Source organism: Sminthopsis crassicaudata, chromosome 6 (assembly GCF_048593235.1).
Source record: "Sminthopsis crassicaudata isolate SCR6 chromosome 6, ASM4859323v1, whole genome shotgun sequence".
In the NCBI taxonomy this organism is placed as follows: Eukaryota; Metazoa; Chordata; class Mammalia; order Dasyuromorphia; family Dasyuridae; genus Sminthopsis; species Sminthopsis crassicaudata.
The window spans coordinates 161,989,459-162,016,319 of record NC_133622.1 but is presented as its reverse complement, the minus strand read 5'-3'; the positions used below and the strand labels follow the sequence as shown (position 1 = coordinate 162,016,319).

The 26,861-nt window shown below is 36.5% G+C and overlaps 2 protein-coding genes across 3 annotated transcripts in view; one reads left to right on the top strand and one right to left on the bottom strand.

Annotated features, from left to right (window-relative positions):
* ART3 (ADP-ribosyltransferase 3 (inactive)) overlaps nucleotides 1-1,081 on the top strand; it is a 124,213-nt gene extending 123,132 nt beyond the window's left edge. Inside the window, exon 8 of the transcript XR_012483545.1 lies at nucleotides 829-1,081. The gene's annotated coding sequence lies outside the window, so the exon portion shown is untranslated. The remainder of the gene's footprint in view (nucleotides 1-828) is intronic.
* NUP54 (nucleoporin 54) lies at nucleotides 202-21,924 on the bottom strand. 2 transcript variants are annotated; one of them, XM_074275695.1, is made up of 13 exons: nucleotides 21,703-21,891; nucleotides 20,938-21,099; nucleotides 18,695-18,778; nucleotides 18,449-18,577; nucleotides 15,650-15,876; nucleotides 14,869-15,056; nucleotides 9,745-9,941; nucleotides 6,474-6,528; nucleotides 5,703-5,796; nucleotides 3,373-3,480; nucleotides 2,831-2,950; nucleotides 2,339-2,449; nucleotides 202-1,043 (listed from the first exon to the last, which is right to left on the bottom strand). In XM_074275695.1, exons 1-13 carry the CDS (start codon nucleotides 21,767-21,769, stop codon nucleotides 915-917), a joined length of 1,671 nt encoding a protein of 556 aa, XP_074131796.1. In that variant the 5' UTR covers nucleotides 21,770-21,891; the 3' UTR covers nucleotides 202-914. The 2 variants fall into 2 exon arrangements, with proteins under 2 accessions (XP_074131796.1, XP_074131795.1); XM_074275694.1 differs by lacking the exon at nucleotides 20,938-21,099 and having other exon boundaries at nucleotides 21,703-21,924.
* Nucleotides 21,925-26,861: the final 4,937 nt, after the last annotated feature.

Below are 26,861 nucleotides of genomic sequence, written 5' to 3'. Positions count from 1 at the left end.
TAAAATAGAAAAGCACCTATAAATACTGCTTCCCTTTATTGTATTTGGGCTTGAAAAAAATTAGAGGAGCTAGGTACACAAATAAATAATGATACAAGATTAAACATTCAGTTAAGAGCAGCCTTGCATTGTTTCTTTTGGAGAACATAAAACGTGTTCACATATCAGAATCCAAATAAACAAATACCAGAAAGTATCATATAAAAGTTATCACAAAACAAAAATTTATTTATAAGAAGTTTCCATCTTTTACAGAAACAAAAAGAAAAAAATAGAGGACAATGTTGTAAAATAGACAAACACTTCTTGTTATTTCCTAAAGACTTGGGCTCATTTTGCAAATAAGTAAAATCATATAAAAATAGCTTTCAAAATCCTTGGTAATTCCCAAAAGAAAACAACAATAACTAATGACTCTTGGAATTTTTCTTCACTCTTCCCAAAGATGGATATGCAAATAGAAAAACTGACATACATTTATTTACTCTATAACATACAGATTTGCAATAGCTTGGTTGTCATTCAGTTATTTATTTTATATTGCAAAATTCACTTGTTTTATATTTTTCTTGGCTGTGGAAAAGCCATTACAAAGGCTCAATGAAGAATAATCTTTAAACACTGATTTTTCAACAATGCTGCTGTAAAAAGGTCCAATAGTACATATCCTATTGGTAATTAGGAACCTTTCTTCATTTTAAAATAAATACAGCTTATAAGTACAAACATTTCAAGTTTGAAGAGCTGTGTGATAGTTATGCTACTACAAAATTTATTGTCAATAACTTTCTCAGAAACCAAGCTAAGGTAGGGCTTTTTTTTATACAGTCATTTTCAGCCTCAGGGGAGATCTGAAACAGCGACAGATCCATAAACGGCGTTCCATAACCCAAAAGACAGAAGGCTGTGCATTGTCAACTGAAGACTCCTCCTCTGATGTGGATGTTCTCATTCAATCCGTGTTCTATCAATTTTATGTCCTCCAGATCATCTTTTATGATGCTAATCAAGTGGCTGAGGCCTTCCTGTTGTTGTTTCAAATGCTAGAAGGATAAAAGAAAAAAAATAAAGTCAGAAAAGGCAGTGAGTCGTTCCTGTGTATTTATACTTTGATTATCTGATTAGACAGGTAACTAAGCAGGCCAGGGAGCTTCCTCTATGACAACACAGACCAGGCAGCTGGTCTACACCAGAGGCTCTGACTGGCACAGGGCCACGTAGCCAGCAACCTGTGTCAGAAGTCAACCTAAAACTGAAATTCTTTGGCCTCTTATTTAAGCCACTAAGGATAGTCAACAGGCACACCACTTGTCAACACTTGTTTCCTTTGCACAAGGCCCTTGCTAGACTTCTGTGGCAGAGACCCCAACAATAAATGCTGACCAATAAAAGACTGAATTTTTGAGTTTTTCTGCAGCCTTCTGCTATAATGGAACTAAAATCAGTGCATATAAATATTGCATTTACCCACTGGTAAAGCTATTAGTCAGAGAATTCTTGCTCTATTGTACTGTATTGGAAATGTTTAGCCTGCAGACCCCAAAGAACAGAAATTATTAGACTTGAGAGCCATAGAGCAAAACCATTTCTTGTTGGCCACTTAACAAAATATCATGACAACTATTTTATAACCATCTTCAAACATATGGATCAGTGGTGTTCAAACTCAAATAGAAGTGGATCCCACAGGCTGCATATTAACTTAGAGAACCACAAATGAACAACATCCACATTGTATTTACGTTATCTATTTTGTGAAAGCATCTGCCAATACATTGTAATCTGGTTCAGGCTGAGTGGGGAGCATATGGCTCCATGAGCTTGATGCCTCTGACCTGGATAATCTAAAGTTCAAGAACCCTACAAAGGACATTTATTGGATAAGGCTTTTAGTTGTTATTGTTTAGTCATTTTTCAGTCTTGTCCAACTACTGATTTGGGATTTTCTTGACCACAATACAATGGTCTGCCATTTGCTTCTCTAGCTCATTTGCCAGATGAGGAAACAAAGGCAGAGTTAAGTGACTTCCTCAGGATCACACAGCTAGAAATTGTCTGAGGTGGGATCTGAACTCAAGCTCTATCTAACTCCAGGTCCAGCACGTTTATCAATTGCACCACCTAGCAGCCCTGTAAATTTTTTTATCCCTCCCTATAGATTTTTAGAATAAGCTTTACAAACAATAGTGGAGGAGGAAATAAAAAAGAGGAGGGGAGGACTCTTCTAGTGAGACAATCGTTTTGTCCTGATAGGAATAGCTACAGAATTCATGTTAAAAAGCCTGTAACATGCATGGCAATCAAATCTTTTTCCATCCATATAAAGTAAAACATTTACCTGTTTGATTTCCCGGAGAAGATCTGCATCTACATAATATCTTTCCTCAGATTTCACAGCTCCAAAGTGATTCTGCATCCTGATCTGGGACATCAACTCATTTAATCGACCCTAAGAATAGGATGATGCAAAATGAGTTTGTCAATACACAATCTGGCATGCACAGTATTTGTTGGCAATGCTGGGTCGTTTTTAACTGTACCTCTGAAAAGGAGATAGCTTTAAAAAGAAATGAAAATATCTCTAGCTACTGAAAATTAATCCTGATTTAAAGTCATAGTGAAGCTGTAAATATTCTAATTTCTGGAGAAATGCATATTTATACTTAGGCCAATAATTATTTACATATGGAAGTTCTCCAAAAAATGCCTGTTAGGCAGAGATGAGAGTGGGGTCTCCAGCCCTCTAAGGCTTTCTTTCGCACTGTGCTTAGGTCATGTAGATCATGGTGCTGTGCCTGTAGGTAACCCGAGAAAAGCTTGGATTTCTTACCTTGAACTGTGTAGGTGCATTTAGTTCACACTGAATTGTATCCAGCTGTACTCGGAGCTGCTCTTCGTCAGCTTGGATAGCATAACCACTCTTCCTCTGAATTTCCTGCTTAATCAGGACCTGTAACAGGAGAGACACAGAGAAGATCTTGTTTTCCTTTTCAGTTATGTCCCAGAGAATTTTACTTCTGTGTTAAATTGAAGTAGCTTTAACTTTGTTCTTTTCCTTTTTTACAAGAAAAATTTACTGGATTGGGGTTGTAGGGGAAGAGATATATTTAAAAATGACTGACATAAAAACCAAATGTAAATATCTATTCCTGGTGACAGCCGTCTATGCCACAGCCAGGGGGCATACCTTCTCTGGCCAAGCTTCATGCTTCCCCTTTCTATAAACTAAAAAACATACCAAAAGTCATAAAGTAGTCTAGTTGGGAGGGGCCTTTTCCTTTTTTTTTTTTTTTTTTTTAAGAAAATGGATTCTAAGATAGCCTTTTAACCAGATAACTGAGTTGCAGCAGCCCAGCAACTCTCTGTTGCTACCTGCAAGGTCCTATGGGAAAGCTCCATGAGTTTCCTCTTGTATTGTGCTATTTTAGCCAGAGTGGTCGTCTGATTCTTCTGTAACTCACTGATATCTTCAGATATAATCTATTAAAAAAAAAAAAACAAAAAAACCAACATACAATTATTGTGATGGCACTTTGATTAATTCACTTTTAAATGTCAAAACCACATTAGTGCTGGAAACCACAATTTATCATAAACTTAAGTACAAGTCCAGCGAGTAAGATAGCAGAGGTTCACCTGGCCCCTGATCATTCCAAGAAAGATGGGGTTCTATGGAGACAGGAATACACTAAGCCAGTAAAAAAAAAAAAAGGCTGGTTCACTTTTATAAAACCACACCATTATTCAGCCTGTAAACAATATTAGGTTAGAAAGAAGCATGCCACTGTAATGTAATAGTTGCAAGTATGTACTGCCCCCCCCCCCATTATGGGTGTTGTGAAAGGGATTTTGAGTTTGGGATACTATATAAATGTGCTCTCAAAACATCTCTTGTTGGATCTGCTGAACTTTTCCCCCCTCATCTTCTTTCTTTTTTAATCTGTTAGGAAATCCAGAATCACACCAAATTAGAAACCCAAGAAGTGACTGTTAGGTTATCATCCTAGAGATAGATTTGACCTTCATATACTATAATAGAACTATGAACTGAGGCAACCATTCTGGAAAACATGCTTTTAAAAAGTAATAAGGGACAGCTAGATAGTGCAGTTAACAGAGCAATGATCCCAAGTCAGGAGGCTCTGAATTCAAATGTGACCTCAGAAAATTAACATGTTCTAGCTGTGTGATTGGGCAAGTCACTTAACCTCAACTGTTTCATTGCCCACCCCCCCTCAAAAAAAAAAAAAAAAAAAAAAAAAAAAAAAAAAAGTGATTAAAATCTGACCTTACAGATCAAAGTGAAGGAAAAAATGTTCCAAATAAACCAAAATATAAAAGTATTTTCTGCAGTAGTAAAGAACTAGAAACAAAGTTAAGTGCCCATTGATTGGGACTAAATAAGACCGTGGTCTAACTAAGAAAGATAAAGAATTCAGAGAAACATGGGAAGATAGGACTGAGCTACTCTAATCAAAATAAGCTAAATCAGGAAAACAATGACAGTGATAACAGTGTAAATGGAGAGAATATCCTATCATTACAAGAGCCAAGTTTGGCCCAAGAACGTTTCATTAACAAGATAGGAACCTCAGGGGCAGAATTCCATAGATGTGATTGAGTGATTGAACTTTTTTGTTATGTCCTTGTTCCAAGGAAAGGTTTCCTGGACAGAGGAAAAAAGAAGGGATAATATTTGGAAATGAATGTGATGTAAAATAATTTTAAAACATAAAAGGCACAGTTATAATCAAATATCAGAAGAGCTATTTCTCTTAGTGTTTTAATAAGCTTGAGAAAAAAACCAAAATGTATAAAAATTATATACAGAGAGGTAAGTAATGGTTCACTATAAAGAAAGCCTCCAACACATCCAACACAATGACACAAGTTGCTCTATAGAGTAAAGATTTCCCTATTATATTCTGAGCAGAAACTAGGTGATTATCTGTCAATAGCTAATAGAGTAAGAACTCCTTTGGATTCAATGAGCTTCTAAGGTCTATTTCATCTCCAAGTCCCTGTGATTCTATTATACAGATTTAAACATTTAAAATTAACACATGTAAAATGTATGGGATTGCCTGTTATCAAGGGGAGGGAGTAGAGGGAGGGAGGGGATAATTTGGAAAAATGAATACAAGGGATAATGTTATAAAAAAAAATTACTCATGCATATATATTGTCAAAAAAATTTATAAATAAAAAAATATAAACATTTAAAATTATTTCAAAATTTTTCTATGTACTTCATTAATCCTGTCACAATCACTGTAAATCCTATCACAAGTAACACTTATTACAAGACTATACAAAGTAACAAATTTAATGTGTTCAAGTTTCATTTCATAAAAGTACTTAATGAAAATAAGACAAACTATCTCACTGAAATTAAAGGGACTAATTACTTTATAGGATTCACATATATAGCTATTTTACAGCTTAATGCATTTCTACTTTAGTCAAAGATATCAATTCTAAATTCAGAAAATAATCTGATAATTTTGTGTTCTTGGAATGTCTTTGTATTACAAAAGAAGCAACAATGAATAGCTACAATTATTAATTGATAATACATAGCTAATATTACCTTCCTGAGAGACTTCCAGTCAGTAAAATATGGTAGTGGTATATACAATGACAGAAATCTAATTTCTCTAATACTACTCCCAGGCCCAGGGGATGAAAACCTAAATGCTTACATCTAATCTGGTCTGATGCTGCTTAGTCATCTGATCTTGGACCTTCAGTCTTCGAAGAAGTTCTTTGAAACCCACCATTGGCACAGGAATCAGCCTACAGAAATGAGGGGTTTAATTCCACACAGACACAAACCAATGAGCAACAATATAACAGTCCTTCCTAGATAAGATGATATTTACCATCAAAACCTCTGAGTGACTAATAAATGTGCTGATTTCACTGAAGGAAGGGTGCTGAATGAGGAGGATGATTTCATTGCTATGGGAAACCTCTGGTGAGTAGAATCCTTTTACCAACCAACATCAACAGTCTTTAACTTAAGCCAGCAAAGCTTCCTGGGGAGCTGAGAGGCCAGGCCCAAATATGAGCCAGAGACAGGCCTTGAACCCCTCAGATCTCCCAAACTAACAGGCGACTGAACATTACTCCATGCTGATTTTATTAGAACAAAACAATTTCAGAGAGGTCAGGGACCTGGATCCAATTTCATTTTAAACTGTCTCAAAAGATTAACTTACCCAAGGTCACACCTTGTCAGTGGCAGCTCTGGGACTACAGCCTGGATTTCCTAACTCCAGGTCTGATACTCTTCCCACTACATCAGATTGTCTCCTGAGCTCCAAAAACCAAACATTCATGAGAATAAATTTTACCAATCCCATTGACAATAAATACCACTCATTAAACACTTATCATGGACTCTATCCTGCTTCCCAGTAGCAAGCACTATTAACACTATTAAAATAACGACTACATGAATTCAGACTTACTTTTCAGAATCAGGGTTATCCACTTTGGCCTGTTCCCAGATAATTGGATCAACACCTACCAACACCAAGAAAAAACAGTATTAAAGATAAATCTTTCTGAATATATTACTTCTGATAAGTACATTAATTAAAGAATCAGCTTGTTTAATACGGATGTGCAGCTTTTTTTTTTTTTTTTGGTAAAAGCATAGCAAAAGAGAAAAACAAAAACAAAAAAATGGAATGTAACAGGCATTTTTATTTTTCTGTGTCAAAAAAGATACTATGAAGTTCTATTAAAATTCAAAATTCACCACAAAATTCACAACATGCATTATGTTGTGGCAGAAGAGTTTGAGTATTATGTGACAGAAGTTCTAAGTTCAGGGGTAAAATATTAACCACCATAGTTTTGGATAATAAATTTAGGGAAAACAAAAGGCAACTAGGTCATGAGACAATCTAAAACTATCAAATCTATAAATAATTAAATAAAGCATTTCCTATTCAGTTCAAAGAACTATAAATAGGCAAGATAAGTAGGAATTCCTCACATGTGTAAAAAAGTGTTCAATTTAATTTTTCTTTCCTTTACAAATACAATTTTTCCCAATTACATGTAATGATAGTTTTTTAACAGTCATTTTTATAAGATTCTTAATTCCAAATTTTCTCCCTCCTTCCCCAAAAGAACAAGCTATCTAATATAGGATATATATACAAATATATATTTTCATACATACTATATATAGTATGCATGATACAAGATACAGACTCTTTAGAGTGCAGTGAGCCTATTTCTGTTTGATGTTTTCTAGAACTGGACTTCCCAGAATTGGATGAGACTTCAGAGATTCTCTCACCTAACTTTTAATCTGTCTAAAAAATTCTCTGAAAAATAAATCATTATCTCTGGATTAAATTCTTTCAGAGTTGGTAATGTCATCCCTTTGGAATAATTTTTGTAGATAGCTCTACTTTCTTATTTTAACTAAAAATTCATCACCTATAGTTTCTGAACATTGGTCCTCTATCTGTCCTCTGAGGCCACGTACTCTAATCTTTCTTCTTTATGACAGTATCCAAATAGCTGAAGAAAGATCTCAAAATCAACAGAAATACTCCTACGCAGCAACCCTCTGACGTATGAACCATCAGGTAAGGATAAACAACAGGAGACAGCTAGGTGGCTCAGGAGAAAAAGCTAGGCCTAGGGTCAGGAAGACAGGAGTTCAAATCTGGCCTCAGACTTTTATAGCTGTGTGACTCTGTGTAAGTCACTTAACCCTGTTGCCTCAGTTTCCACTGTTCCACTGGTGCCTCAAAAGTCAGGTGAGAGCAAGGAAAATCTCCAGCACATCAGATGGATCCCTCTGAGTAAGGGAGGACAGGGACCAGATTCACACAAAATCTATAGGCAGACACAGGTTTATGATTTGCTTTGTAGAGGCATCTCCTAACCTGATATAACAAAATTGTACTTCTATTTAAGAACCAAGAGACCTCCTCACCCTCTTTTCCTCTCATCCAGGAGAAACATTACAAGTTTCTTCAACCAAACATAGTAAATGTCTTTCTCAGTGCTGGTTGCCTTCCTTTAGTCATGCTTTGGTTTGCTGATGTCAACAAAAAGGTTTTTTTTCATTCTATGAATGAATGACTCGAAGACATGAAAGGGAGTGGTGGTTTACCCTAGGCAAGAGGTAGAATCTTCTGATATAAGAGGGAAGAAGGAAAGAAAGGTCTCAAGGCAAACCCAAGTTCTTGATCTTGCCCCCTTTCATGTTCTCTAGAATCTTGTTCCATTCCCATCTTCATTTATGTCATCAATCTCTCTCCTTATCACTGGCTCCTCTTCCTCCAAATACATTTCAGTATCCCCTGTTCTAATATAAATTTCATTTGACCACATCATTCCCTCTGGTTACCATCTCAGTGCTCCTCACTCTCACTTCCATACTTCCAGAAATAGTTTACAATTGTTTCCTTCACTTTCTCATTACCCTTTTAAATTCCCATTATTTTAATTACTTCAGAAAGTAACCAATGATCACCACATTCATATTTTTTTCCTATCTTCATCCCTTTTACCTTTTCCCAGCATTTGACATAGGTAATTATTAACTTCTCAACACTCCCTCTGGCTTCTCCAAATATATTTCCTATTTCTGCTAATGGCACTTCTACTTCCCCAATCATCTTGGCTCAAAAACTTGGAGTCATTTATATGACCACATCTTAAAACATACAAATGGATTCCATTGTCTTTTATATCTCTCTCTGCCTTTCTATTCCCCCACAGCAATCAATCCTTGTTACTTACAGCCTGAACCATTCAAGAGCCTAACTAATCCCTCTCTTTGTGTATACACCAATGCCAGATTAATGATTCTATCACATAGCTAGAGACATAGCACTTTGATCCTCAAAAGATCTTTAATGGCTTACAGCAGCCTGAATAACATTCAACTCTTGATTTGGATTTTAAGACCCTTTATAATCACCTGGATCCAAACTACCTTTTCATACTCTTATCACATTACCTCCTTTAATTCACTCAATGGCTCAGCTTGGCTTTACTGAAATATGCAAACCCTCTTGTCTCTATGATTGCCTTTACAATGTTTCATACACCTTAAACATGTTATATCCCTTTCTAAAATTCTGCCCTGGGATGCCACTTCCTCCAAAAAATCTTCCGTGACATTGCCAGCAAGAAGTGATCTTCCAACCATTTTTAAGTTTTCTTCACACTTTCTTATGAATTTTTATATTTAATTGTAAATATATTTTATTTTCTTCAGACCACCCTGGATTCTCCATGTTTTCCCCAAACTAAGCTTTTTAAGTCCTGTGCCTTATTCATCTTGGTAGTCATATAAATACTTAACACAATATTTGTTAATTCATAGTGGGCACTTATACTTTTGTGGCTGCTGATTAAAAAAAAATGTTTCTCCCTTTTCTATTGGTTTTTAACTTTTTTTTTCCATAAAATGTAAATAACAATAAATAATACAAAACAGTGCTTAACTAGTTAATATGTTAGCATTGTGTAAATGAGACATCAAAATAAATATCAAGTTTTAAATTTCTTGATTAAATTAAAAAATATTTAAAAACTGTAATAATAGGAAATAGACAAAATAGTCTCAATTTTTAAACAACCCCCCAAAACCTTATGCTAAGACAAAAATGCCACAGGTGATTTTTAGCATTTCTGAAAGAAAATGCAAGCAGATTTTCTTGTTTAGTCCATAATTTGATGAAATCTTAACCCTACAGCACATACCAGCAGGAGGATTCTGTAGAAGCTGCTTGATCTGTGCAGGAGAGAGCTCTGTTCTAGTCATAGAAAGGGTAACTCCAAGTTGCTGCAATGATGTTTTTATATTTGCCTGTTCAAAATGGGCATACAGTGTTGTAGCTGGAACGCGCCTTGATGTGCCATTTGGAGAACGTTCAACAACATATATGACAACTTCTGTCCTGAAAAAAAAATTCAGATAATAAGATATTATGCTTGTATCTTCCAGCATTCAATATAAATGCAATTATCTGGTTTTAGAAAAAGATATGGGAAGATTCTGAAAAGATAGTAGAGTAGGTAAGAAAATTCTAAGTTCCCCAGATTTCCTCCACAAACTGGACAAAACTGTGCCTAAGGATGGACATACAGCAATTAAAAACAAAAGTTAGGGCAAAACAGTGGTCCTCCTGGGACAATCAGAAAGATCCAAAGAAAGGTAACAGGATGGAGGTTTGGCTATGAAGCATAAATGCTTCCAGACTAACTCCACAGAAATAGCAAACAGCAAGCTCAGAGTTGGGAGGCAGGTTTGGCCACAGTCTTGCGAATTTTTACCTCCCAACAACGAATTGTGAGGCTTTTGATGCAAAAAAGGCCTGAACTTCATTAGTAAGTAGTTAGAAAGAAAGACTGTGCTAGTTCTGAGTATGATATGATTCTAAAAAGCAAAACTATAAGAAGCAAAAACTATAGGAAAAGGTAAAAAGAGAAATTAAATTATACCAATGAGGTGTGAGAGCAAGAATTGAAACTGAGGAATTAGATGGAGGAAAGCTGGTACTTTTGGAGTCCTACTCACATTGGCAATGGATTAGAGGGAACAATACATACTCATCTAGAAAAGCATAAAAATTTATAAATAAATAAATAAGTAAACAAAGGAGGAGGTTATACAGAAGTATGTAGATTTATGGGAATGAGATAAACAGGGAAGGGAAGAGGAAGAGGATGGAAGGAGATGATAAGGAGAGGGGTAAGTTAAGAATAGCAATGCAAGGTAGTGGGTAGAAGAAAAGTAGAGGAATCAGAAGGGATAGGAATCGAGATATTATACAAACAGAGTAATAATGATCAGGAGTAGAATTTATTAGGAAAAAAAGCAGTAGTAGTAAGTGATTTTGGACAAAAAGTTTCAATCAAAAGAGAAAAACAGGGAAACTACAGCATATATTAATCAATATTGTTTTAGACTATTTAAAACAAGATAGTATAAGGCTGGAACATCGCTCTGGCATAGGAAAAGATGAGTTGGTAGACTGAAAAGAATATGCAAAGACTTGGACCTAAGAAGGATGACATTATTTACCTTCAGAGAAATAGAAAACAAGTGTAGTACAATCTTAACATAGATGTACATGAATGTATATATGCATATGATTATAGATGTGTATAGACAGATATATCTCTGAATGTATATAAAAAATAAATCAGAGCATAACTATAGCCTGTTTGGGGCAAGTTGGGGGAAGGAAGGCAGAAAAAAAATTAGTTACAAGTGCACATGGAGAACAAAAGAAAACCTACAAGGAAACAAAGAAAAGATGGACAGATCTGAATACAGTGTCTAGTATTTATTATGTAAGCTTTCTCAAAATTGAAAACATGACCTTTTTTTCTATTTTCTATTTAAGTTTTAATATTAAAATTTTTTAAAGAAGAAGAAAACCATATAATTAGTATCACAAATTAATAGTTGTAGTATAGAACAGGAAGCTTTTTAAAAAACCTAAGTAAAAAAATTTTAACTTTCCATTGTGGTATTAACAGTGACAAAGTGATATTTCAAATCATTTCAAAAATATTCAAATCATTTCAAAAATATTTTTGAAACTTTATGAATGGTATGAAAAAGTCCTTTATTAAAACTCTCCAACTTTTAAGTGTTATAGTCAATGAATGATTATTAATTAAGTACTTAAACTATATTCTAGGAATGGGAGATACAAAGAATGAAACAATCTCTTGTAATGGAGGTGATTAAATTCATATCAGTATAGAATAAATATAAATAAATACAAGTTAATTAAAAGAAGGGCATAAACAACTGGAGAAAATCAAGGAAGTCTTCATGTAAAGTGATATTTAAGCTATTATCTTCTATATCAAGCCTTCTGTGATCCCAGGCACAAGCAACTGCTAGTGCAAAAGCATAGAGAAAGGAGATGGAATGCATCGGGAGAGTAATAAAGAAAAGGCCAATTTGGATGAACAAGATAATTTACATAGCTAATTAATAAAAACTAACCTCAATAAATAGTCATTCCCATCTGTCTGGGTTTACCTTAATACTCCTTCTCTTGAGCTATCCTCCACACTTTTACCAGACTCCTCTTCCTTATTTCTACCAATCTGATCACATTTTATTCCTTAAGGACAATCAAATACAATTTAAGCTTCTTTGCCCAGCATCCAAGGCCCTTCACAAAGTGTCAGCATACTGTTTCTTCATCTAATTTTATTTTACTCCTTTTTACATAACTCAAAGGCTTTAGGCAAATATGCTTTCTTTGCTTTTCTTCACTATTCCTGTTTTCCTACCTATCCTTTAAAATATAAATCAAATGGTATCTCCCGCCTAGAGACCTTTCACAATCCCCCAGTAAAAATTACATTCTTAACATCACAGAGAAACTAGTTCGGTAATTTCTAATGTATTAATTGGGCATATCTCTGATGTCCCTCCCAATCCATGAAGACTGAAATATAATGTCTCTAAACTTCATTTCTTCCCTAGACTCAAGACAGCTCTTAGTAACCAGTAGTAGCCACTTCTATTTCCTAAACAGGAAGGAAGCCAATTTAATAAAACTTTTTACATGACCATTTAAGCTCATCTTTTTGGGAATAATTCTTCATTAAAAAAAATAATAATAATTCTCAGAATTAATTTCTCATTAAGAAACTATATACAGTAGAGGGTCTATCGAGGATCAGGCAGACCTAGGGTTCAACTCTCCCCTGACATTTGATATCCAACTGATCCTGAACAAGTGACTTCAATTTTCTTATCTATAAAATCATGATAATATTTATAAATCTTACCTCATAGAGTTGTAAAAAGGCTTAACTGATATTTTAGTAAATTTTAAAGCATCAGTATTAGCAATTACTTATTATTGTGATTGCATACAGAAGCAACTCATAATTCCAATCCTAAAACTATTTCTGTATGACAATTTTCAGATGATGAAATTGAAAACTATTTCTACTCATATGAAAAGGTGTTCCAAATCATTATTGATCAGAGAAATGCAAATTAAGACAACTCTGAGATTCCACTACACACCTGTCAGATTGGCTAAGATGACAAGAAAAGATAATGACGAATGCTGTAGGGGATGTGGGAAAACTGGGACACTGATACATTGTTTTTTTGGGTTTTTTTTATTATTATAGCTTTTTATTTACAAGATATATGCATAGATAATTTTTCAGCATTGACAATTGCAAAACCTTTTGTTCCAACTTTTCCCCTCCTTCCCCCCACCCACTCCCCCAGATGGCAGGTTGACCAATACATGTTAAATATGTTAAAGTATAAGTTAAATACAATATATGTATACATGTCCAAGCAGTTATTTTGCTGTACAAAAAGAATCGGACTTTGAAGTAGTGTACAATTAGCCTGTGAAGGAAACCAAAAATGCAGGCAGACAAAAATGGAGGAATTGGGAATTCTATGTAGTGGTTCATAGTCATCTCCCAGAGTTCTTTTGGTGGGTGTAGCTGGTTCAGTTCATTACTGCTCTATTGGAACTGATTTGGTTCATCTCATTGTTGAAGATGGCCACGTCCATCAGAATTGATCATCATATAGTATTGTTGTTGAAGTATATAATGGTCTTCTGATTCTGCTCATTTCACTCAGCATCAGTTCATGGAAGTCTCTCCAGACCTTTCTTAAATCATCCTGCTGGTCATTTCTTACAGAACAATAATATTCCATAATATTCATATACCACAATTTAACCAACCATTCTCCAATTGATGGGCATCCACTCATTTTCCCTTCATTTCTCTGTTCACAACTCCAGATCCAGCCATTCTGGAGAGTAATTTGGAACTATGCTCAAAAAGTGATCAAATTGTGCATATCCTTTGATTCAGCAGTGTTACTACTGGGCTTATATCCCAAAGAGACCTTAAAGAAGGGAAAGGGACCTGTAAGTACAAGAATGTTTGTGGCAGCCCTCTTTGTAGTGGCCAGAAATTGGAAAATGAGTGAATGCCCATCAATTGGAGAATGGTTGGGTAAATTGTAGTATATGAAGGTTATGGAATATTATTGCTCTGTAAGAAATAGCCAGCAGGATGAATACAGAGAGGTTTGGAGAGACTTACATGAACTGATGCTAAGTGAAATGAGCAGAACCAGGAGATCATTATACACTTCAACAACAACATATGAGGATGTATTCTGATGGAAGTGGATATCTTCAACAAAGAGAAGATCCAATTCAGTTCCAATTGATCAATGATGGACGGAATCAGCTACACTTAGAGAAGGAACATTGGGAAATGAATGTGGACTACTTGCATTTTTGTTTTTCTTCCCAGGTTATTTTTACCTTCTGAATCCAATTCTTCCTGTGCAACAAGAAATTCAGTTCTGCACACATATATTATATCTAGGATATACTTTAACATGTTTAACATGTATGAGACTGCCTGCCCTCTAGGGGAGAGGTGGAGGGAGGGAAGGGAAAAGTTGGAAAGGAAGTGAGTACAAGGGACAATGTTGCAAAAATTACCCATGCATATGTTCTGTCAATAAAAAGCTATAATAATAATTTAAAAAAAGAAATTTCTGTATTATTTTAATGCTGAATGTTCTCCTCTAAGTGGATGGTTAACTAAAAGCAACAAAGATCATCAGTATTATGCAAGAAAAGAAATTCAAAACCAAGAAAAAAATAAATGTAAGCATTCTAATAAACAGTAAATAAGTACTGAAACAAAGACAAAATATGATTGTAAATATGATTCAGGAAGGGAACAGTTTATGAGGCATGGGAACAATACATATGAAATAGAATGAGAATGTTACATTGCCACCAAGTATGTCTGAATAACAACACAATGTACAAACCCTTAATGTATACGTACTGGTCATCTGGCAACGTTTTCACACCTTCCACATTAACAGTAAGGGTCTGATTTCCTCCCAGAATTTTATGGAATGATTCTATTAGCTGTTGTTGCTGGCTTCGGATATCTGCTTCCTTTCTATTGAAAATTAAAACTACCAGTCCATCTTCATCCTTATTGTTGGGCATGCAGCTATAACCTACTGCCTGTGGAAAGAGAGCACAGAAAATTGTGAAAAATCACAAATCTCAAGGCAGTCACTTACATGCTCAGTAAACCCATTTCTCCATCTTTAAAATGGAAGTAACAGAATTTTAAAAAACTTAACATGCCAGTGATTTTGATGTAAAAATGTAAGATGTTTAGCTGAATTTTTCAAATTATGGATTGCCTATAAATGTTCATTCCCTTGTGTCACACAGCTAATAAGTGCCAAACGTCTGAGGCAGAATTTGAACTCAGGTCCTCATGATTCCAGGGCCACTGCTCTATCCAGCATCCCCCAACAGCATCCACTTTAAAACCAACAAATCTTCTGTTAGGATAATAGATATATAGGCTAGACATTTTTAGCAAAATACTCCTGAATGCAAATCTTTCTGTTAGCATAAGATTATAATTAAATTGAAATATTGTATCTGCTTATTCTATTATATAATATACAAATACCTACATTTAAAAGGCACTCCATTTCAATGGAACATTTCAGTCTTTTATAGAGAGTAGCCTGATAATGTATGTTTAATTTGCTTTAAGTTATTTAATATGTCATTAACATTGAAAAAGATCAGCATCATACCTTAAATCTACAGAAAGGATTTTCCTGGGTAAATTCCACAGGTGGAATGTTATTATTGAAGTATCCCTTGCCTGTTCCCCAGAAGGCCTGGAGTTGATTCCATTTTGCCAAAATAGCATCTCTTTCATCTCCCAGTAGTGTTGGGGCAGAAAGAGCACTTGCTGTATTGATCAGCTGATTCGACTGGACAGGGGCTTGCGTGGGCTGATTGAAGAGACCACCTAAATCTGAAGAAGAGATGAAGATGTTTCTTTTAAAAATAACAACCAGTCTGTATCAAGGGAGACATAGAACAAAAAGTTCTAATGGTACCTGTCCTTTAATAACTGTATTGTCATCCATTAACATGCTCAACTGAATATTTTTAATAATTTCAAATGGATAGAATGCTGTCCATTTGAAAGGAAGCTTTTGATTCAAATCCTGCCTCCAAAACTTATTAGTCATATGACTAAGTCCCTTAATTTTTCTAGGCCTCAGATTTATGGATTATAAAAGTTTCTGATAATACCATGTATTAAACATTGCAAACTGTAGATGACTAGACACATCTGCCATCACTCTTGTTATGAGAACCAAAGGACTCCAGGACCAAATTCCCATTGGAACAGAGAAGTTAGGAAATGAATCATACTAAATCTCAAACAATGATGATTAAATTCAATTCCAAAAGCTTACTGATAATCAATATTTTTCTATTCTGATATATTAGAGATTCTGTTGAGTTGTCCTCAAATTTATTTCACAATATGTAAGATTCTATGTTTTTTTACTTAATGCTTAAATAAAGCTAACTTTTTAAAGTAAATTGAAGTTGACTGAAGTTAACAAACATCTTACAGCTATTAGCACATCCAAACAAGACATAGACTTCGAGTTAATTCTCCCATAGGAAATTAAAGATTATTCTTTATCATAAGTATCATTAAGTATATTTTATATTTGAAGGGGTTGAACTTTTGAACCTTGAAGCTTAAGTTGTACTTGAGCCTGGTACTTGCAATAATAATTGAGCTTTTAAAGATCACCACAAATGATACTTAAATTGTTTGATTTACTATATTAAATACCTTTTTAAATACATATATTTTGGTTATAAATTGAAAATTCTATAAAAATGTACTGCTCTTAGAAAACAAACAAACTTTGTTCTCTTAGGCTTTTTCACATGTAATTATTTTAAGGGATTTGATCTGATTCACATTATAATGGAGTGGAGTGCTACCCTAAGACAGTATTCACATCCAGAGGGGGGTGAATGTGTATATATGTGTGTGTGTATTGATCTCTGTGATAAATATAGGCCAAAACTTGAATGAATTTCAGTGCAAAAAATTCCAAGCAGCCAATATATCAGGCTGTATATAATGATATGTATTATAACATACAATGATAACTAAGAACAAATCATTTAAAGGAAATACATTACTATTCCTTTTTTTCTCTCTATAGCTTGGATATCCAGTTTAATTATTGGGGGAAGTGAGGAAGGCTAAGTAGAGGATGTGAAAACAGAAGGAAAGATCTGGAGTCCATACAATGAAGAATTCTCAAAATGCTTTTCTGAGATCCTAGTGCTATTGACTGGGAATTTGGAAATGACAAGTCTTTTATGTCTAGTAAATTATTATGTTTCAAGCAACTGACAAGCATATTCAGTACCTATTCATATGCCAAGCAATGTGTGCAAAGTCCTAAGAGTACAAATACAAATGGTATAAATATAAATCAAATAACCATATTTTCAAGAAGTTTACATTTTAATGAGAGAGAGAAAAGAAGTACAATATAGAGAGAGAATAAAAAAGTGAATAGAATACAAATAAATTTTAGTTAAGGCAGGAGGATAACTAGCAGTTAAAGAGTTCAACAAAGGCTTCATGTAGAAAATGGTGCTTGAAATGCATCATTAAAGAAGAGGGGGCTATATGGCAGAGGTGAGGAAGCAGGGCATTTTAAGAACAGGGGTTAGGGACTGCAAGGATCAAGTATAAGGAACAGAGAGCTTGGAGCAAAGAGAGTAGGAGGAGAATGGCATTTAAACAGGCTAGAAGATTGTACAGGTTTTTAAAAGTAATTTATCCTAGAGGCAACAGGAAGATACTAGAATTGGTTGAGTAGGGAAGTCATATGGTTAGATATACATCCCAGCAAAACTGCTCTGACAGTGCTTTGAGACAACTCTCAAATCTTTCAAAAATGAATTAGGAAGCTTTTAAAATAATCTTGATGGAAACCGGGAAAGGCTAGCCCCAAGGAGGAAAGTATATTTAGCATTGTCCAATGTTGTAGAGAGATGGAAAGAGACCATTAGAACCAGCAACTTTGAGGCCACTGGTAACTGGGAGAAGAATGGTTTTAATTGAGAGGGGAGGTTGAAAACTCCACCTCAGAGGTCTGAGGATTCAAAAGAGAGAAGCCAAAGCAATGACTGATGACAGCTGTCTCAGAAGTCTGGCTGAGAGAGGTCCGCAGCCAGAGGGTATAGTGGGGCACAGTTCTAAGAATGGGGAGACTTGAGCATGTCTAAGAGCAGTATTGAAGGAACGAGGGGAAAAGGAGAAGTTGAAGATTTGAGAGATGAAAGAAGACACAATCTGCAGGAGACAGAGGATGATATCAAGTGCTCTGCATAAGGGCTAGCGAGAAGAGCCACTTCTTTGTCAGAGACTGGGTCCAACTGAAGATGTAGAACATAAAATACAAAGAAGTCACACAATCATGACAAATGTGAAATGACCAAAAAGAACAGTAAATGACATGAATTTTTAAGGAGTGAAACAAACTTCTTATACTTACTACTTTGACTCTGCTGTGTATTGAATGTACCAAATCCTAGCCCAGTTCCCAAACCAGTACTGCTTCCTGTAGTTGTGCCAAAACCAGTTCCAAATCCAAAACCTTTGTTCTGAGTAGCACCAAAGAGGCCTTTGAAGGAAAAATTTTGTTTACAAAAGTGTTACTTTAAAAAAATGCAGCTGCCCAACTAGCTTATATCAATGAGGTTTAGTTCTAGAGTTAACTCACTCTAATCTGGGCTCTTACCACTTGTGCCTGTGTTAGTGGGAGCAGAAAAGCTGAATGCAGAACCTGACGTTGTAGTGGTGGTTCCAAACCCTCCAAACGTACCTAACAAATAATAATCAAAAACATGGAAAACAGCAGTGTTAGTGGCTCTATTCTTTGCCTGATATCTATAAACATGTTTTATAAAAATGTTCTGGCAACTATATTTCAATGTAATTGTTTTTTAAAGAATCTAATGCATATATATGAATACACACATATATAACAGTCTAAGAAGTTCACAAATTTCACTAACCATCTAAGACAGGGTCTAGGATATCAAAAAGGTTAAAAAATCCTGCCAGTATTTTAGATATTTACAATTTAATACACATCTCATAAAATGCCTATGTGTGTGCATGCGTGTGTACATACACAGATATATATATATAGATATATATAAAATCCTCATTTGTTTTGGTTCCATACTTTTAAAATACACTGATTTGACTGAAGACCTCTATTTCAGTAAATATATTAACATATTATCTTGTTATCTAATGTACAAGAATGTATTATGAAGTTTGAAATAAAACAGCATTTCAAAGCACCAAATAAAATGATCAACAGAATACAATTTTGAGGATACACTTCACCTACTTACCATAGTAAGAAGCCGATTAGTTAATTTACAATTTATAATCACATTTGAAAACTTGTCAATGGTTAAATAAAAAAAAATTTAGTGACATATTGTACAAATATGACATTGATGTAAGTGATTTAATACATGGACTGCAACTGATAAAAATGGAAATGCCAGTGTTTTTTAAAAATTATATACTGAATAATATATATACAATATATGTAACATATAAAATTGAATTTTATAAAATAATACATAATAAACACTGTCATTTATTTTTGCTGAGTTGTAGCTCTATTCAGAAGCACAAATCAAACACAAAACTCCATTTTCCTTCAGTGTTAATTTTATGCAGGAAATAATTACATGTAAAACAGTATTAAGATTGTATTATAGGCCTCTTGAGAGCACAAACTGTTTTCTTCATCTTTAATCCCCAGCATAGTGCCTTGTACATAGTAGATATTTAACAACTATTTGTTGAATTGAAATCACAGAATGCTAGTATTTTGTAACTATTTAAAAAAAAAGTATAGGAAGAGTACAATGCATGATTATTCTAAGAATAACATCATTTGTCACATCTTAAACTTTTTTGCTTAAAGTTAAGCGTATGCTAGCTTGAACATATGGATTCCATACAACACTGGATTCACAAAAGAACTACCCCAACATTAGTTTTAAGCAGCAAAAATATTTCTGAAAATAAGTTTTTAATAGAAAAAAATTGGCAATGGGCATTGACCAATTAAGTCATGTAAAAGAATAGAATAAGTTTTATAAACAGCTGAGCTAAAAGGTTTTTCTAGGAAAAATCTATAGAAGTAGGTATACAAAGTACAAATACTTGGGCAGATCCTCCTGCCAATTAAAAAAGGTCTTAAAACTAGAATTTCACATTACAAATCAGCAGCAGCAGCTGTGAAAACACAAATAGAATGCTTACCCAACTAGCCAGCTTTGAGAAGAACTTGGTGGTGGGTTTTTTTTTGGTGGTAAAACCAAATTCCTCACTCTTAAACTTAAACAATGAGTGAAAAGAGCGGAATGACCTTTGAAGAATAAGGTACACCAAAGCAGAATAATATTCTAGCTTGCTGGGGAATAAAAACTACACTTAGAAAAAGCCAAACTATTGGTTTAAAGCTCTTTGTATAAGATTTGTTCCTTCTGAGAAAACAGCTATAACTGTGGAACACTGATGACAACAATCTGATGAAGTTCCAAAGGACAGATGTAGGAATGATGAGAGATGACTGCAGGAGTCCAAGAATCCAAGAAAAAAATGTGTTATCTCGAATAAATTGGATGTTGCTCAAAACTATCAAAAAATTTAACACGGGATCTTTGATGATTCGGTAATGTCACTGGGGATAGAATTTAGATTTTGTTTTTTATTAAAAGAAAACATCAGCCCTTTTCCAACTGTGGAAACAGTCAACAAATTTGATACTGAATTTGAGATTCAGGAAAACGACCGTTTTGTTTTGTTTTGTTTTGTTTTTTTAAGATTTTTTTTTTAATTCCGTTTGGAAAGTTTGGAGTCCAAATTGCTCCCTGTTTCCTAGGGCCACCAGGCTGGGCAGCCCATTTTTGGAGTCCTGCTTGAACATCCACGAGGTGACGGGGTCTCTACCTGCGCTGGCCAGAGGGTTACCAAAACTGAAGGGGGCCGCGGCGGTGGTGGAAACACCGAAATTCCCAATATTAAAGTTCACTGCAGGATTAGCAGCTAATCCGAAACCCCCAAAATTAAACCCAGTGTTGGTGGAGTTGGCAGCCTCCAGCCCACCAAATCCTGACAGGCGGGAGGAGGGAAGGGGAGAGAAAGAGAAGAGAAAAGAAAAGAAAGCACGTTAAGCATTACAAGAGTCAGAATCATCCCGCACAGGGTTAGACTGGGAGCTCCCAGAGGGCGGGCCCCGTCTCTGGCCCCCGCGCCCAGCGTGGGCAACAACTGGGATACATACAGTAGGCGCCTCATAAGTGCGGCTGCACTGGCCGTCCCCAGTGCTCAATACAGGTTTGACACACAGGAGGCGCTCCATTAATGTCTGTCGGCCAGCACTAGGCGTAAGGCCATGAGATAAGGATTGAGGGAAGGCGAGACGAGGGGAGGGGCGCCAGGGAAAGGAATCCGGGGACCTCGGGCCCCCGGGGAGGGGTCCCCTCTTCCCCCCCCCCCCGGGACTTCGGGGTCAGGGCTGGGGGGCGGTGAATCCCTCGGCTGAAGACCCCGCCAAGACTGCGGTCACGTCACTGCCTCGCCGGCCCTGGGGGGATCTCCTTCCCGTATTCAGCTAGGGGGGCGCCTATTTGGGGCCGGGCCTGGCCGTGGGTGGAGGGAGGGGTCCCCGCGCGGATCTCCTCAGCCCGCCCCGCCCCCGCCCTCCACACTCACCTGTAGGGGCGGCGGGGGTGGCGGTCGTGGCCGTGCTGCCCGCGGGAGCCCCGAAATTGAAAGACATGACGCCCCCGGGGCCGCGGCGGCTCTCAAGAGGCGCTAAGTGCAACCGGTGGAAGGGTCCGGCCGGGGAACGAGAACCCGAAACGAAAGGGTTCCCGGGAGCTGCAGGGGCCGGCTGCGCTGGCTGGGGGTGGGGCCTCGGAGGAAGCCCGCGTTGCGTCGCGTCTCTGTGGCGTCACGAGGGAATTGTTTCGTGAATCGTGGCGGGAAAAGTGCGCGTGCGCAGAATCTCCGCGGTGCGGCTCACCGCGAGGTCTGGGGCGGGGAATTCGGAGAATCTGCGTCCGCAGCTCGGAAATGCGGCTGCCCTTGGGCACCAGGCTCCGGGACCCTCCGCACCCCCGCCCCTCTCCGGCTCTCCGCCCGGACCTCTGGATCGTCTCTTTTCCGAATGTTTACTTTCCTCCTCTTGAGAACAAAGAATGCGAGAAAGAGGAGACGGAGAAAGAGAGGGAGGAAAGGAGCCAGAGCCAGATTTAGCTTCTACAAAATTCTGCTCTGGAAATGTTTACAAAATGCCTTTCCATCCTTGTGTAAACGTGGGGTTAATTGACCAGCAAAACCTCCCTCCTTTACAGTAATCACTTACTCCATTTCAGTTAAGGCAGGGATGAAACCCACCCAATTGTAATAGATTAAGAACACTGAGATTGAGTCACACAAACATTAACGAGGATGAAAAGGGCCTGCACACCACCTTAATTCTATCAATCAATCGGTAATCCAACATTAAGTGCCTACTGTATACTAGACGCAGTGCTAAGCAAAAGCCAGTGCCTGATCGCAAAAATCTACAATCTGATGGGGGAGGGGAGGCACGACACCAATACATACAAAGCAAGTGACACAGGTTAAATAGAAAATAGTTGTGACAAGGAAAACACTGGAAGGAAGGCCTTCCACAAGATAGGATTTTAATGGAGTTCTGAAGAGCATCCAGGCAGGGGGGACGGTCAGAGAAAATGCCCAGAGCTAAGAGACGGAGCATCTTGTCCATAGAGTAGCCGGGAGGTCGGTGACACTGAACAGAAAAGTACCTGTGGGGGGAAGTGAGGGTTAAGAAGACACGGGAAGATTCTGAAAGCCAAACCCCGGGTTTAAGTAGGGGAGGGACACGATCTGGCCTGGATTTTAGGAAAACCACGTTAGGGATTGGATGATGGACGCAGCGGGGCGGACCTGATGAGATGCGATTCAGGAACCAAATGGGTCCTCTCTATCTTTAGACAATCCATCCACTATAAATCTCACACGTGGGCACATATCAAACAAATATTACACTTTTAAAGCCTCCACACTAGGTGCCCCACTCTCTCCTCTCACTCACTCTAATCCCTTGCAATATGACTGACTTCCTCATGTAATTGAAACGCCTCGCTCACATTGCCTAATGTAATGGCCTTTTCAAAGAAATGTTTTACCCACTAAAGCATCTGATGGCATCAATCATATTCTCTCCTTGGTGCCTTTTTTTTTTTTTTTTTTTTTTTTGATACTGTTCAAGTTCTCTTCCTATCTTTCTGACCGTCTATCTCCTTTATTGGTTTTTCAACCATCTCATTCCCCTTTAATTATAGGAGGCAACTAGGTAACAAGGTAGTAGTCAGGGTTTGTAGTCAGAAATATCTGAAATCAAATCAACCTCTGATACTATGTAACAAGTTATTTAATCTGTTTGCCTCCGTTTTCTCAACTGTAAAAATGAGAATAATCACATTAATAACTACACCTCACAGGGTTATGAGAAGCAATGAGATCATATTTGTAAAGTGCTTATACAAGTATAATGCCCGGCGTGTAACTGATGCGATGTATTACCGCTATATCTACACTACGTTCTAAGAGTACAGGAAGTATATCTAGGAGGGCCTACCATAGCTCTCTGCATATAGGAGATATTTAAAATTTCTTTAGTGAATGAATGAGTAAAGTGATCCTATATTACAACAATTATTTCAGTTTTCAGAGCTACAGATTTTTCCCAAATATTTTCAGACTAAAAACTCCCACAAATTTGTGCACATGAGGAAGCCCAAGGGGAAAACAAATCTATTCCCCAATCTTTTGTTCCAACTTTTCTCTGATTCCTTTGGGCTTTCCCGGAATGACTCCAGACAGCCATTAGGACAAATAGTCAAAATTCTAGATTGAGTTTTATAGAAATGATAATTTTATTAGTGAAACACTTTGTTTTTATTAACAGTAGAAACAAGCATTCTTAGAATCACATTAAATGAGACCATTGTAAAAACTAAATGTGTACTATTCTGAATATCTTCTTTAGTGGCCAGAAATAAGAAAAAGTAGTTAAAGGGGGGTTGGGAGGAGGCAGAAATATGACAGGCCCAAACTGAAGATCATCTTTTATAAACATCAAATCTCAATAATCAACTTAAATTTTATAATCAATGATTTATTTCAAAATAAAAGCCCCAGGAGTGGCTAATTATTCTGTTTGGCTTTTTAATGGTTTTTCCTTTCAAGGACAAGAAGAAAAACATGTGGTAGCAACTGCCACAACAGTCAGCCAGTCTATAAACATTTATTAAGCCCCTATTATGCATATCAGGGACAAAATCAAGAGATTTAAGTTCTAACATCTAATATCTTCCTAAGCACCTATTATGTATCAGAGACAAAATCAAGAGATTTAGGTTCCAGTAACTAATATCCTCCATTTACAAATTGAATTGAATAACACTAGCCACTAACTTCCCTGTGATGTTGACAAGACTGAAGTTTGTAAAGACCTTGACTTATGATGTTTCATTGATACAGATGACTCCCCCCCCCCCTACAAGTGCAAACTATTCTGCAATTTAGAGCCTTAGAGACTTGGTTGGGATCCTAAGTGACTAAGAACCTTCCAGGGTGACAGAGCTATTATGTGTTAGAGGTAGGAGAGAAACTCCAGTTTTTGCTGGCACCAAAGCAAGTGCTCTATGTTTCAAGCCATTCTGCCTCTCAAATAAGTGTTACCAATTGGTAGTACATATTAGCTGACTGCAACTGTTCATAGGTTGACCACAGATTCTTCTGCAAAGAAGTGGTTCTCAATATATTTGCTTAATTTGATTTTCAGGTCTTACCAAAAAAAAAAAAAAAAAAAAAAAAGGAAATATGAGATAATATCATAAATGAGCAAATAATCTGAAAATGGTTTTTCTTCCCCCCCCCCAAATTAACAGGAGCTCATCTCAAAATGTGACCTTGTATTTGTAAATGCAAAATCTTGTCTGTAAAATCTTAAAGAAGGAAAAAAATGAATAGTGGAGAGAGCCCAATAAAAGACCTAAGCCAAGTCATCCAGAAGGTATGAGTACAAAACTAACTGGGCTTGGCTAGATCTTGCAGGTTTTTTATAAACACATTTTTTCCCCCTCTACTGATTCTCACTGTTTTAAGACATGCTCACCTGCTCACTTTTCACCTTTCACAGGGGTCTGTGTCTACTGTCCTGGGAGAGCATATTGGACAAAACAAAACACCACCTTTCAAAGATTCTCCTTACTAAGCTGTCTCCCATGCCTAGGTCAAAATTCCTTGAAAGCTGTGATAGAGATGATCTTGTCTCATGGTTTTCTGAATATTAATATCTAGAGAAGAATAAAATGATGTATATTCTTGTCAAATGTGTCTTCTCTGAACCTGATCAAAATCTAAAGGAAGACAGATTCCCTGTAGAGGTAAGGGTTCTTTAGATACCCTTCACATGATATTGATTGCATGCAAACTTCTAAAGGAGTTACCCAATCACATTAGGATGGTCCAACTTTACTATGCATAGAATTAAAAACAAGTGGCTGAATAACATGTATTATCTGGGCAGTGGTATACAGTCAGAGGGTCAGCTTATAAAGTACTGATCATCACTATATATTTTTCAGACAGAAACAGGGAATGGATCTAATATTAAATAGAAAGGCTGAATTATTTGGGAAACTTGAATGCTTTAAATGATTCCAAGATTCCCTCTGAAAGATAGGCATATCTTTTTTTTAACTGGTATTTTTATGAGAATATTCCATGGCTGCAAATCATGAAATATCACAATGTCTGAAGAATCACAGATCTGGGCCACCCTCAGGGCAACGCAACACTTACTGATGAACAAAAATAGGTGGCAACACATTACCAATGAATAATGGCACAGAATTTAAAAAAAAATAAAGATTTTTGCCTAAAGGTGGAACAGTTATATAATCAGATTGGAAGAGAAGTGTTTGGAAGATCCCTGGAACCTCTTGCTCTGATTGGTCAATTCCTTTCAGAACCTACTTTTTAAGGAAGTACCCAGATCAGCCAGGTTCACACCTTCAGGCTCCACTCTGCTGACTTTCATGTGTAGGTAAACTACTACCCCAGCCACCCTTTCCAAGATCCTATCTCTCCCCACCCAGTCTCTCCCATGCTTCTTGAAAGCAAGGACTTCCCCCCCCCCCTTATATTCTATTTCCAATGTTACCTTGCTTATAATAAACACTTAATATAAATGCTTGTTGACTAATAAATGCTTGCTTGTTGACAATCCAAGGAGTTTGTTAGCATCCACTCAACATTGAGTATCTTGAATGGAGAGGAAGGCTTCTCTCTCCTATGCCCAATGTTAGAGGGACCAAATATATAGATCCTTGGTGGACCATCTGTCCTTAATGTGCATAAGATTTGAAGAGAAAAATTCTTTAAAATGCATTTAGTTCATAGAAAGAAAATTGGTATAAATCAATTAGAGATTTCAAATTAAATATCATCCTATAATACCAAGTAGACATGCATGTAGAAGCCCTTTAAAATCACAGGCTATTCAATACTTTAAAAAAAAATTAAATTAAAAAAAAAAACCTACAGGCTAAAGCCAGTAACAAGGGAAGATCAAATGATTATACTGATATTTGAACACATAAAGAAATTTTTTTCTACTAAAAACATACCAAATGTTTTCTGAAAATCTAAAGATTGTCACCTTCTTATGGTATGACCAAATAAGGCAGCTGGGTGGTATAATAGATAAAACTTTAGATTTGGATACTTGATAGCTATGTGTCTCTGGACAAGTCACTTAGCTTCTACCTACCTCAGTTTTCTCATCTATA